The sequence below is a fragment of the Poecilia mexicana genome, unplaced genomic scaffold (genome assembly GCF_051168715.1).
Source record: "Poecilia mexicana isolate PSO_F unplaced genomic scaffold, ASM5116871v1 scaffold_7, whole genome shotgun sequence".
Classification (NCBI taxonomy): domain Eukaryota; kingdom Metazoa; phylum Chordata; class Actinopteri; order Cyprinodontiformes; family Poeciliidae; genus Poecilia; species Poecilia mexicana.
In genome coordinates this window covers 4,658,961-4,672,513 of record NW_028263376.1, presented here as the reverse complement: position 1 = coordinate 4,672,513, position 13,553 = coordinate 4,658,961, and the positions used below count along the sequence as shown (strand labels likewise).

At 39.8% G+C, this 13,553-nt stretch overlaps 1 protein-coding gene across 4 annotated transcripts in view; it reads right to left on the bottom strand.

Moving 5' to 3' along the window:
- tns2a (tensin 2a) overlaps positions 1–13,553 on the bottom strand; it is a 71,120-nt gene that overhangs the window by 38,980 nt on the left and 18,587 nt on the right. For all 4 annotated transcript variants that reach the window (XM_088006894.1, XM_088006896.1, XM_088006895.1 and 1 more), the window contains exons 2-3: positions 7,208–7,313; positions 6,997–7,034 (exon numbers count right to left, since the gene is read on the bottom strand). In XM_088006894.1, the coding sequence (XP_087863020.1) occupies positions 6,997–7,034; positions 7,208–7,313 (144 nt within the window). The remainder of the gene's footprint in view (positions 1–6,996; positions 7,035–7,207; positions 7,314–13,553) is intronic.

Below are 13,553 nucleotides of genomic sequence, written 5' to 3'. Positions count from 1 at the left end.
CCTGCTGGAAACAACCAATCAGAGCTAGGAGTGTCAATCAGTCTAATGTATGTGCTGCTCACAACCTTCTTCTGCTCAGCACATACCATTGTTAAAGTTGAAGATTGTCAGTGTGCTACAGCTCTTCTACATGTGGAGAAACAACCTAACAGAGGAGAACTGCCAGTTTTGTGGGAAGGGTTTTGGAGGGAGTGATGTAGTGCAGCAGAGACCAGGGAAAAGGAACTTTCTGAGAACTCTTTACTTCAGCGATAAGGCAAATCTTAGTCACACCCATGATAAATTAAATTTTAAAAAATAAATAAATCAACAACTATGCTGTGTTGGGGCATTGCATGGTGCAGCGGTCAGAGCAGGTGTCCCTTCTATAAACCTATAAACCTTGATGCTAGTCCTGTCCGCAGTATGTTTGCCACATGTCTTTTCCTCCCTTGGGTTTGGCACTCTGGTGTTGAGATACAGAGGTCATAGGGAGGCACTTGGCTTGGAGCTGAATCAATCTGGTTGAGGACCAGCTTCTTCACTATTTTGCAAATTACATTGGTGGCTGTGGTGGCATCCAAACATCCCTTAGATCGAGTGACGATGATTCTGTTCTCTAAAATACTGGGCGCCCAAAACCTACACATTTGGGAGAAGAATCCAGGCTGGGTGTCTTTGTTGCTGTTTGCAAAGTGATTCCAGGATTCCACAAAGAATGGAAACATGTCTTAACATGACACTATGTGAGTATGTTTTGTTTTATTATTAAGGTATAATAAGTAATAATCACTCCTAACTTCCCCAGGCACTCGGCTGGAGGCAGATTACCTTAAGAGTTTGAAGTCTATTGAATGCACTGAATTTTATTTAGAGCTGTCAAAGCAGAGGGAACTGATTACAAATGCATGCCATATTTTCTAAAGTTTTATTAGTAAATCAAATATGAAGAGTTTATGACAGTGTTTCTCAACCCTGGTCCTCACCGCCCCCTGTCCTGCATGTTTTAGGTATTTCCCTTCTGCCACACACCTGAATTGTATCTCGGGGTGATTAACAGGCTTCTGCAGTACTTGATGGTCATGCAATCATTTGAATCAGCTGTTCTGTTATAGAGGCACATCTAAAACATGCAGAGCAGGGGGGCTGTGAGGACCAGGGTTGAGGAAACACTGGTTTATGATGAATGAATGTTCTTCATTGGTTCCCACAGACTCACACTCAGAGTGAACTTGTTAAGTCCTATCTTGGCTGCGTTTCTTGTCCTGCTTATGGTTTTAAGTCTCATCAACTCTGATCACGCACTTGGTTCTTCACTTACTTGGCAACACACACACACACACACACACACACACACACACACACACACACCCCCACCCACACACACACACACACACAGACAGACCTAGAGCTTGAAGTTAAAACACACTGCCCTATCTCAGCAATTACCAGAGCTGTCTGTGATAATAAGGGGTCTCCTTTTGTCAGAGGAGACAATCATGATCGCTGTAACTCTGAAAGAGCCACTTACTTCCTGTTATCCACAATGACTCATGCTGACTTACATGAGGATTGGGTGAAGGTCTGGGTCTGTGGGGAGGGAAACCAGAGGTCTGGGCTCAAGGCCACAAAGATTACTCATTATTGGCGTCACTGAGAACCCTTTGACCCCCCCCATCCAAAAAAACAATCTTCTAAAAACAATTAGTACAGCTATGTACCATAGAACTTCTGGGATGGAGCTATGCATAAAAGCTTGCTGCAGCTGACATGTTTTTAACAGCAATCTGTGACATGTTCACATTTGTTGAGCAATTGCTTTCAGTTTGACAGGAAATCTGCCGCTTAACTGGGATGCTGGGATCAGCTGCATGCTTGTCGGGAAATCATGCCATTACTCCATCTCTCCAGCTCCTCATCGCTTCCATCGCCCCGTTCCTTTGGTATGCTTTGGGTCTGAAGGAGATTGGATACACAAGTTTTTGGAATCTTCTGGAAGACCCAAACAGAAAGCAACGATAAGTAGGTCGGAGGAGGTCTGTGTGATTTTTTTTCCTTTACAGAAAGAAAAAAGAAAACGGTGAGCCTGGGGGATTCGACTGTAACCACAACTGTCCTGATGAAAGGGTTTTATGTTAGGGAAACATGAGGCGGGTCATGTTGCTTTGCACCACCACTATGTCCTCCCCCACTTCCACCGTATCTGGACTTGATTGCACATCCTCTTCTTGTAAAGAAATGAGCCAGCACCAGAACCCATACCCCACATGCATTCTGTCATATTTAGAGGATAAGAGAACTGACAACAAGGAGGGTTGGGGAGGATTCCTGAGGGGACGGAAGGATTGCAGTCACTGAAACACACAGCATCTGCAGTGCCAAAACACAACATCTGTGGGACAACTCATTGCTCAAGCTTCTTTCCAGGAGGAACTGTGAAGTCCTAAGCTTATAAATTCAGCTCTGAGGCACAAACTGAATCTGTAGTCCCATTACATCCATTGGTTTATGATTGTAGATAAACGCTTCACTGTGAAAGTAATTGAAGATTCTTGGGCTGTGAACAGAAACTACCTTGATTTCTAAATACTGGTGTGGATATTTTGCTTTTGTAAAGAAAATCAGCAAAGTTTAAATTGCTCTAGTCTTTGCACCTATTTGGTTGTTCCTTGCCTTTGTTTAAAGAAATCTGCTAGTGAATGAAGCTAAAAGAATATCAGCTTGATAATGACCGACTAGTGACTTGCTGGTCGGACAGTTTTTATCTTTTTCTGATCGGTGAATGCACCACACATACAGTAAGTCCACAGTGACCACAACACTCATTGGTGTTGAAGTCGTTACTAGTGGAAGAAGTTATTTTCTAACTAGATGTTAGCATCCATTACTCTGATCATTTATTCATTATCAACAACTCTACAAATTTATGGTAAAATAACTTCTATGATTTTCTATTACTGAAAATAACTTCACGGAATTTCAGTAAAAAAAAAAAAAAATCCAAATTAACCCTTTAATATTTTGTTTCTCTGGAGCGAAGGAACCAAACCAACTTTCTACAAAACATGCACACTAGAAATGAATGGATCAATCCAAAATATCAACAAAATCTGTACCAAATCAGTATCAGTATTAGTATTAGAACGATACTAGCATTGTAGAATTGATACTTCAGTTTCAGATTCCCTCTTGAAATTTTATTTTTGTATTGTGGTTTGTTTTCTTAATCTACCTTCAAAAAGATTCTGCTTTCATTTGCTCTTCGTGATAACTTTTGCACTTATTTTAGGAAAAATGCCTACAAATCATATATTATTAAAGTATTTCTTAGAAACCTGACCTGGGCTTGAACAAAATAATTCAAAGAAAAAAACTACAAAAGGTCACAAGTTTGATACATCAAACTTAAATAAAAAGTATTGGTATCAGAATTGGTATTGATGAAACTGGTCTTGTATGCAGACCTCTATCCCACGCTATATTCCCCTCTACACCAAACTTTACTCTCGACACAATGCAATAAAAGTATTTTTGTCTTTGTCATAGCATCACAATGCCAAAAATGGATGTTTCATCTGTTTAAATGAAACACCATCTTGAAGGCGGTTCCCATTTCATTGGGGAAATTTTGATGACGACCCCTAATGACATTAAACCAGGGTAAAAGAAGTGAGGTATTACATGGACTCAAGTCTTCTGATCAGGGTCTCAGTCACACAGCCAGTCAGATCCGGTTTAAATCATTATTTAATTACTGTTCTGACTCAGACTTTAACCTGAGCAGACACTAAAACATCCAATTGTCCCCCCCCCCAGACCAGCAGAAATGCCTCTTCTTGCTTAATTAAACAGGCTAGTCAACTCGTCATGGGCTGAATTTCACTCATTTTAATCCTTCCTCTTTCCACTGTTCCTCTATGAGTCCTCCCCCCATCCTCCTCTGCCACTGGGGCCTCAGTCACTCTCCCTACCACCCCTTCATCTGCTCCCTGTGGACTAAATTTTCCACTTGGGATCAAAGATGCAGGGGAAACTGTTCTCTGAGAGAAAACACACAGAAACAAAACTGTTTACAGCATTTTGTTGGTCTCTGTGAAAGAGTCTGGTTTTTTTTAATGGAACAGAGTTGGGCCTGCTAGAGGCGGTTGGCCTTGTGGGCAAAGATTAGGAACCAGAATGACAGGGGAGAAAGAAGAGAAAAGAAAAGCTGTAAACTGGCTACCTATTACCACCAACCACTCTCAAGGGGAGGAAGTTTACAAAAAGTGTGTGTAGGTGGTGGTAAGTGATTCCACAGAGATGGAGCAGATGTACAGACAGGATGCTGACCAGTGTGGTAATGAGACGATTTGTCATCATGCTTACAGACGTAAATAAAAGTCTGGGGAGAAACGAGTTGCCTCACACACCACAGATGTTGCTCAAAGATTAACATTGAGTTAGTTTAAAAAGTGAATGAACGCCCTTTTTTATAATCCAGTGCCATCCATCCCTTCTCCATCATTACCCAAATTCCCAAATCATGTAAGGTTAGATAACAGCAATGACAGACATGGCAACCATGCTTTCCCCACCCTGCCTTATCTAACCTCTCCCTTCCTGGCTAGGAGTGATGGATATCACTGTTTAACTCCCAGACAACAAACTCTCATCAGACCATCCCTGGACAACATCCCAATCTTCCTCTCTGAAACTAAGTCTTTCCATTCAACTATGTATATTTTATCAAATATGATAATGCCAAATTATTCAGACCCATTGAACTTCTTCAAAATCTGTCATGTCGCTACCACAGACTTTAATGTATTGCGTTTTATGACACAGGGACGCCCACAATTGTCAGAGACAGGAAAATGTTACAGATTTACAAATCTGCAAGTTGTGGCTTTTTTTGTGTTCTTTCTCCCTTCATTGCAACTTACTGCTGCAGTTACGTCATGAATAATAGCTTTCCTTCTGGTTCTGCTGTGTCAAAATGTGGGAAAATTCATGTAGTCTTCAGAGGGGGTGTCGCAAGACAATTCATCTTTGATTTTTTTTTGTCAGTAAGTTTGCTTGAGGGGTCTAAGTTAAAAGATTTAACACTTGCACAAAAGAAGTGTTTTCCCCCCGTGTGGTTATTTGAGTCTGTTTAGATAAAATGTAATAAAAGTTAAACAATGTAAGATCTTGTGCAAAGAAAATGTTCTCCTTGATGAAAGCAACCAGATAGTTTGTCCTTATCGTCTGGTTTTACTTGTTATATACTTGTGCTATTTCTGAGTCTCCTTTGATCCCTGAACTTCTCAAGGTTCTGCTCCTCTGATATAGGGGGAAGTCTTTGCCACATGCCTTCGCCCTTGGCTCTTTCTCCTTCGCCCGCTGCTCGCCAAGGCTCCAAGCTTCCACTGCCATGCCTGGCATTCTTCCCTCTCCATCCTTCTGTCTATTCATTATACCATCTCTCCATCAATAGCTCTTTCACACAAGTGGCGGTGTGGGGTTCTAGGCAGACTCAGAGCTCTTTCTGAGGAATGCAGCTCAGCAGCCTTTTTATTGGCAACAATCTGGAGACTTCTGGCTTTACAGACCTTCTGTCATTTGTTGATTCACACATCACCCCAATATTAATAGTTTACTTAACCATCCCAATGTGTATGTCTGTGTTATTCCTGAAGCTCAGAGTTACTAAAGATGTACATTAAGCACAAGGACAACTATCTGCTAGGGGTTCAAACTCATCAAGCAAGATATGAATGTCTGCATTTTGGGTTAACAGTGAATCAGAGGGGTCGAGGTGCTCTGGGACGACTTCACATTTGTTCTACTCCCACAGCATTTCCTTTATCCCAGTGTTCTTGAGACAGCCTTTAAGGCACTCATTTGCTGAGACCTAATGAGTGGGGCAACTGTGGCTCTGTGGGAAGAGTTGTCATCTGGTGATCAGAAGGTTGTAGGTTCAATTCCAGCTTCCTCTTGCCACATGTTGATGTGCCCTTGGGCAAAGCACTTTACCCCAATCTGCTTATCAGTGTATAAATGTGTAAAGCTCTTTGAGTGGTCAAAATGATTGGAAAAAGTGCTATATAAGTTCAGTCCATTTATCATCATGCATTTAATTTGGAGCTCTGAAAAGTAGAGCTCATTTTAAGCTGGCAAACATTCATTTATATGAGTCATCATAGGAAGGTAATCAAAGCTTCAACACAAATGTAAACTTTTACTCAAATGACAATGTACAAAACAGCAAAGTCATTTAGTGCTTCAAAATTCATCTGAAAAAAATGTATTTGAGGGAAGTTTGCTAAATGTTTTCAAAGATGGCTAAAATGCTAAAGTGCTGACTGAAAAACTAATTCTGCTACTAGCGCATTAGCGGAGTTGAGCTGAGTGCATTTTCAAAATCAGCAAAAACACTATGAGAAATCAGCGGAGTAATGGAAGTGTGCCCACTACTCACACTGCTTCTAACCACCAAAATAAGCCATATTTTATTTTATTTTTTGTAAAATATAGAGTAAATGCAATCAATAGAGTAGAATGAGTGCATAGAGATCATACAACATGTCATTTCAATGACTCTACTCACTATAGTGGATTCCCCTATGCAGATTTTTCAAAATTACTAATAATACCAAATTATTCCTGGAAAAGCTGCCTGTTGGTAGATTTTTTTCATACACCATGTCTACAATGAGGTTTGGGAAGCTAAATAGACACTTTCTTACTTGGCATGGTAACTTGGTGCTGATTGGCTGTAACCCCAAAGTGAATACCAAGTGTAAGTATAATTTTGATTTTGTGGAGATTAGAGAACACTAACAACAAAATCAAACTTGTGAACATGATATTAGATTTTAGAAATCAATATATGGATTCCAAATATGGCATCCACACCCCTTTGTGAGTGAATGTAGATTTCTGACTACAAGTGGAAGCTTGCATAAGAAATACATTCCATGCTTCATGTGTGGCATATTTACTCACTGACATTTAAATCTTCAACCATTTTGCAAAGTCTTTGTGGATGACTCTTACCTTGCCCTCACACTTCCTGTGGGTGCCTGTCTTGCAGACTGAAAGAAACATAAAAATGACAGAATTTTTTTTTTTAATTTAGTCAAGTAGAAAGACCACAGTCTTTTTTATGTCCACAGACAAACAATCACCAAACTGTTGGAACTTATTTAAACTTACATTGATTCTTTTGTCTAAACTATTCATCCCGACAGCCTAGTAACACTCTTACCTCTGCAGAAGGAGCCCACGTTGTCGATGTTCTGTCGACACACGCTGCACTGCCGTTTCTTCTTGAACGTCTTTTCCTTGAAGACATGGGGCTCTCCCTTCACTGCCTGTTAAACAGCACACGCACACACACACACACACACGCACACACACACACACACACACACACACACACACACACACGCACGCACACGCACACACACACACACACACACACACACACACACAGCACTGCTGAATGACTGAGTACAGACACCTGATACTGGCTAGAGTGCAGCAATATGTGGATGCCTGCTCACAGAAACACTGAAAGAATCCTGTTTTGACCTCAGATGTCTAACAGGAGCCACATAGACACTAGAAACAGAGCTATTTTACAAAACCAAAGCAATGAGGCAATGCATGAGTGACTGAGAGGACTGTAATTATGACAGGAGCTCTGAGAGACCAGCTTTAACCTGTTCGTCTGACTGACTTTTCTTCGTGCATGAAAGCTCTGTATGTGCACAACAATAGTAGCATCAGTTCTCTGCACCTTTTGCCTCTTGAACTTCTTCTGGTTGTGTAACAGTCTTCCAGTAATGATCCTTGTGGTTCCCGCCCATGCCTCACCTATAATCCCATCTCTGTTTGTGTTGTTGTGTGTTAAATGTGTGGGTGCAAGACAAGAGAAAATATGAATAGATTTTTACAGATCAAAAAAAAAAAAAAAAAGAAAAGAAAATTCAGCTGATCTAACAGCTGAAAGACAGCTGGACAATGTGAAGCCATGAGAAACGAACCGGGTCCTTTTCTCATGTGAACATGTGTGTCAGTGTGGACAGCAGTACATGTGCTGCAGTCATCCCTCCAGAGACTCTTTGGTGAATTTGAACACTACAACACCAACAAACAAGGGCTCATCTGAAGATAAATAATTGAAGAAGTTCACAAAAGAAAGAAAAAACATGGGCACTTCTTTTGGAAAATCGCAAGTAATCAGCAGCAAATTTTAATGTAGCAAATTTAGTGCTACAAACTACACTGTGTTTATCTGGGAATTCATGTTGCATATAAACACATGGCATATCTACAGAAAAGGATTAGGTCAACTAAAAAAAAAAAAGAATGGGGACATTTTTCTCATAATTCTGATTTTAAACTTAGCATCATCAGACAAATCTAGTCTTGAAACTCAAATCTACCAACTAATTTTGGAGAAAGACTCAGTGTGGATTAAGTGCAGGTTTACAAATCCAGCAAATAAGAATCAGTTATGCGATAATTTTTTATATTTTCCGTATTATGTATCTCTGCATTATTATGCTAACAGCATAACTGATGAATGAAGGGTTATTCAGTTGGATTTTGATATAGATTGACAGAATTAGAATTGTGAATTTAAAGTCAGAATTCTGAGAAAAAAAAAGTTAGATTTCTGAGATTAAACTCATATATATTTTTAATGGCCCTAATTCTCTTCCATAGACATAAAAAATAACATGATTTTAAGAGTTTTACTGTGAAGACCAAGGAATAAAACAATAGACAATTCCCAGGTTTGAATATATCACAGATATGCCAGTATTATGGATCACTTAGAAAAACAAAAAAAGAGTTTGGTTATTTATTGCACACGCATTTTCAAGACTGAAGATGAAATAAGAAGAAACAAGTTGAAATGTGAAAAAAGTCAAAGTGGCAAGAACCAGATAGAAATGAGAAGAAATTGGGGAAAGCATTTAAAGTTGAAATGACAGTGGTGAAAAGATTGGTTTTAGAATGAGATTCAATACCAAAGACCATGAACACACACACGGAACATATTTGACACATAATAACATGCTTAGAAAGAGCACATGAATTATAGCATTGCCTCAACTGTCGATTGAAAAATGCCCCAAGATTTTCCTTCTCTTTCTACCAGAGATAAAGAGACTACTAGAAATTCTGGGATTTAGGCCTTAATGACATGTGTCTAATTGGACATAACTCTGGTCACTGATATTTTGTTCTGTTATATCAAGACTATAAAGACTGAATTAATCTCCTTAGTCATCTTCCCTTTGAGCTAAACTAGAATCACAATAAATCCAGAGAGCTTTCTCTTGGGGTGTTTAACAGCCTGATAAGTTCCTTCTAACCCTTTGATTTTCATTATTTGTTGGTTGTTTTATTCCTTATTTATTATATGTAGAATCAGCAAATGCTAGTACTATATATTAGGGTGATTAACAGTACATTGAAACTTTAATTCCATTATTAGCTCAAACTGATTTTCTCAGTCTTTTTAGTTGGCATGTCTATGACTGATTACATAAAGAGTCATCTTTCCTCCACTTCACCTAAACTTTGTGTTTGTCATAAAAAAATCCAATAATATACACTGAACTTTACTGTTGAAGGTAATACATCTGCAAGGCACTTTGTATGGGTTCTCCATTTGCTGGGTAGGGTTTTTTCCTTAGCAACAGTAGAATAGCAGACCGTTTGGACATGTTTTCTATTATCCTTCCTTTTCTGACTGTGTTCTGGGAATTGACTGTGTTTGGGCAGCTGCCTGCCTGGTGTCACCTCACCTAACCCAGCTGTGTTCAACAGCGTCTGACCCACTCCGGTACAAGTGTACTCTGATCACAGCAACCTGGACAGTGAAGGTGCACACGGTGGGTGGCTCAGGGGGGCTGATACCAGTTATGTCATTTGATATTGTTGGGTGAAAGGTTGCCTTTTTACCATTACGCTTAGAAACAACCAAGGTAGATGTTTTACAGACTTAACCTCCCCACCACTGCATTTAGCTTAACTTAAAAATGTGTTCTTGTTAGAAACATCTAAAGGGAAATGCAATGGGAATGAGTTTAACTGGGCCATATTGATTTATTTCAGACTTAAGGAATTGTGTTTCAACACAATTGCTGGTTGAAATTAACATTCATAAATTGGATCAACCTTGACCTAAACGCCGCTTACTCCGCGGAGCGCCGATATCTAATATCCAACTTGAAACTAACTTCACTGTGCCCCTGACCTCCAAATTATGCCCCACCTCTTCAGTGACAACTCTCACACAGACAATACAAGTCTCTCATTCATTCATTCATTCATTCATTCATTCATTCATTCATTCATTCATTCATTCATTCATTCATTCATTCATTCATTCATTCATTCAGACAGACAAGTATTAGTTCACACAAACACATACATTTTTGACCTATCATTCAGAATAGTATGTCTGTCTTAATAGTGAATGTGCGTAATCTTAGTCTTTCGTGTGTGAGAGAGAGAAAAATTGTTCTCAGTATAAAAGCAAACACCAGCTGAAAACCTAGCAAAGGTTGCAAATTTGGTCCCCGATTGAACAGAGCATACTTATGAGGTGTGAAAACACTCTAAGAGAAATTAGGAACCCTTAAAAGTGGTTTTGACAGGTCAAAACAAAACAAAACAAAACAAAAAGAGAGACACAAAAAGAGAACAGGCATGTGTAATCGGCCAAAAAATTCTGATTAGTGAACTAGAAAGTTATGGATTTATCCTGAAGCAGTAGTCCATCCTCAAACTTTTCACATTTCAGCCAGCAAGATGAGTTTTGTGGCATCAACCATTGCTGCTTCAGTGATACATACAGCAGATTACAGCAATACAGCAATTAACTGATGAGTTAATTAAAGCAAGGCTGTATTGAGAACACAAACAGCTTTTGCAACCATCCTACAGCATTTATATCCATTTTCAGAGAGCATGCAATCAGTTTCCTCCATAAAATTTTGCAATCGTTTTGTGAAGTGTCCACAAACACAGACATTAGCATCCTCATGGGGCCGCGGCGAGTTTAAAAAAGCAACCAGTTACTGTCAGCTGAGGCCGCAGTGGTGATGTGGGCTGAGATATAAACACACAGAGCAGAGGCTGGCAGCATTCTTCCTTCTTCAGACACAATCACGATCACTATATAATCCAACCACACGCAATCATGGTCAGACAGTGATACACGACTCAGCCACTGAGTGCTCTATAAGGTGCTGTAAAGTTGCTCTATGCTGGTTCATGCAAGGCAACTGCAGGGGGAAACCACAACTAAATGAGGTTGAGGTTCCACTCAATGAACCTCCATTTCCAACTCTGCTAAACACCAATCTTTAAAATGTTAAGAGCTAAAACTCATTTCAGTTTGAAAAATTCACTTGCTTATAAAGGCTGTGCAGTTAAAAAATAAAACCTTTATGCATAAGGTTTATTTAGGAGGAAATTTGTTTTCAGCCCCACATGAAGCCTTCCCAGTGCAATACAAAAATGGAGGACTGGAAACTCATCCAGACCACCAGCTGAATGCACCACATCGAGAGGTGATTTGGTTAGCTATGATTGCCCTAGAGTTATAATGAAATGTCACCAAATTGAAACAGTACACTATGTCTACCCAAGTTGTAAGCCATCTTTTGAATTCCTAAGATGCAGTTAGTATGACTGCGATGAAGCCGACACCACATTTAAATCATTTTTTGTCGCAACATTTGGATGTCATGCTAGAAATAATAAATGTTGAAAGATCACAAGACAAGAAACAAACCATTTATATATACCATTAGGAAATATTCTGATACAACAAGAATCTTCCAAATATGATGCTAATTCCTAGCTTCTTGTAAGAATAAAACTGAAGGGCTATTTTACCTGTATGTCCCTTACTTGTAGTGATTTGTCTAGTATTTGACCTCAGAACAAAATGAGTGGAAAAAAAGTGGATGATGAGTCCAGAAAATGATCAAAGCATGATTGTCAGATCATACCATCACTTCTGCATTAGGCTTTCTGCAATGTGAATAAGTGGCTAAAAGTTTAGAATGTATTTCGCCAGAAGCTGCTCCTCATATCGACTTGGGAGTCCAGCAGAGGAAACCAGAATGGAGGACGTTTACAGCTTTGTGGAGGATTACAACACAGAAACAGCTGGTGGAGTCACTAAAAACAATCCGTAATGCCGAGCTCAGTCCCCAGGATGGTAATTACTGTCACTGCTGCACTGAATAAAAAAAAACCCTTTTCCTCTGCAAGAGCAAATCTGTATGAATCACTAGAAGCTGCTTCTGCAGCCTAAAAATAAACAACAAAGAATATTCCAAACACTTCTAAAGCAGCATGAACTATTTTACCTTCAAGTATCCTGTTCTACTCCCTCAGGAACCGAGGCATCCTGGACAAACCACTGCCAGCACACAACATGTGACCACTCATAGGCTCCGCCAGTCAGGGCCTGCCCACATTTCCACAGAAGTGACACAAGTTGTAAACAACAACCTGAGCCCTCGCAGAAAGTAGCTGCACTTCCAAACACGCTCACGTGCAGATGTGCATATCCCTGCAGACAGATGGTGAAAACAGACTGCAGTCCCTTTTTCCTTTTCCTGTCCCTATGTGCTCCAGGACAGACACCCCCACCCCACCAACAAACCCCGACTTCCCAGGATAACATCTGCGACACACAACAAGCTCCTTTTTCTGATATTTTTAGCCTCTCAACAGGGAAAAAAGGAATCAGAGATTTCTGGAGTCAAAGAGTTGCTTTCTAACAAGACTGCCCACCCCTTAGTCCCAAACCCAAACCCTCTCGGCCTGCTGTCACAGAACAGAAGCTGGATTCAACATTCGGTAAGGCGGACACAAACATGAAATTCACTAATGTGAAAAAACAAATAGAGAGAGTGCGAGTCATTCAAGGCCACACGTATCTGGAAACTCTAAAATGCTGATATTTGGACAGTGATGGACATTGTCTCTGACCAGACCGTCCTGACGGCAGGATTGTGACCAGATGAGCTGGGGCCATAGACCTCTCTTTCACTTATTGTGACATGATTCCCTTTGTCAGATCATTAGTTTCAAGCTACATTTCCATTGATCACATAATTGTGCAATTTGACATTTCGAAAATAAATTTGTTGAATGGAAACACTGCAAACTCTCCTTTTCTTGATAAAAAGTTTTGCTGCCTGGATGAGGCGCTTTATTGGCTTAATTGAAATATAATTTCACAAAACTGCAATGGAAAAATTTGTTCAGATCACGTGAGTCACATAATCAACAAATGTATGTTGCCACTGTTGCAAACCACGTGTGATTATAATTGAATTTCTTATTTTATGGAAACAGCACAATTGCGAAATTGTGTGTTTTTTACATTAGCAGAATATTGGCAAAGTTTGCGTACATTTCTAATGTGAACGTAGCTTCCGTCTAAGCAAAGCCACGTTCCTTCACATGGCAGTCAGAGGGGCAGGTGTTTACAGTCTGTTCTGTAAAAGAGCTGCTGCTTAATAGCAGTTAATCACATAAACTTCTCTTGAAGATGATAAAATAATCAA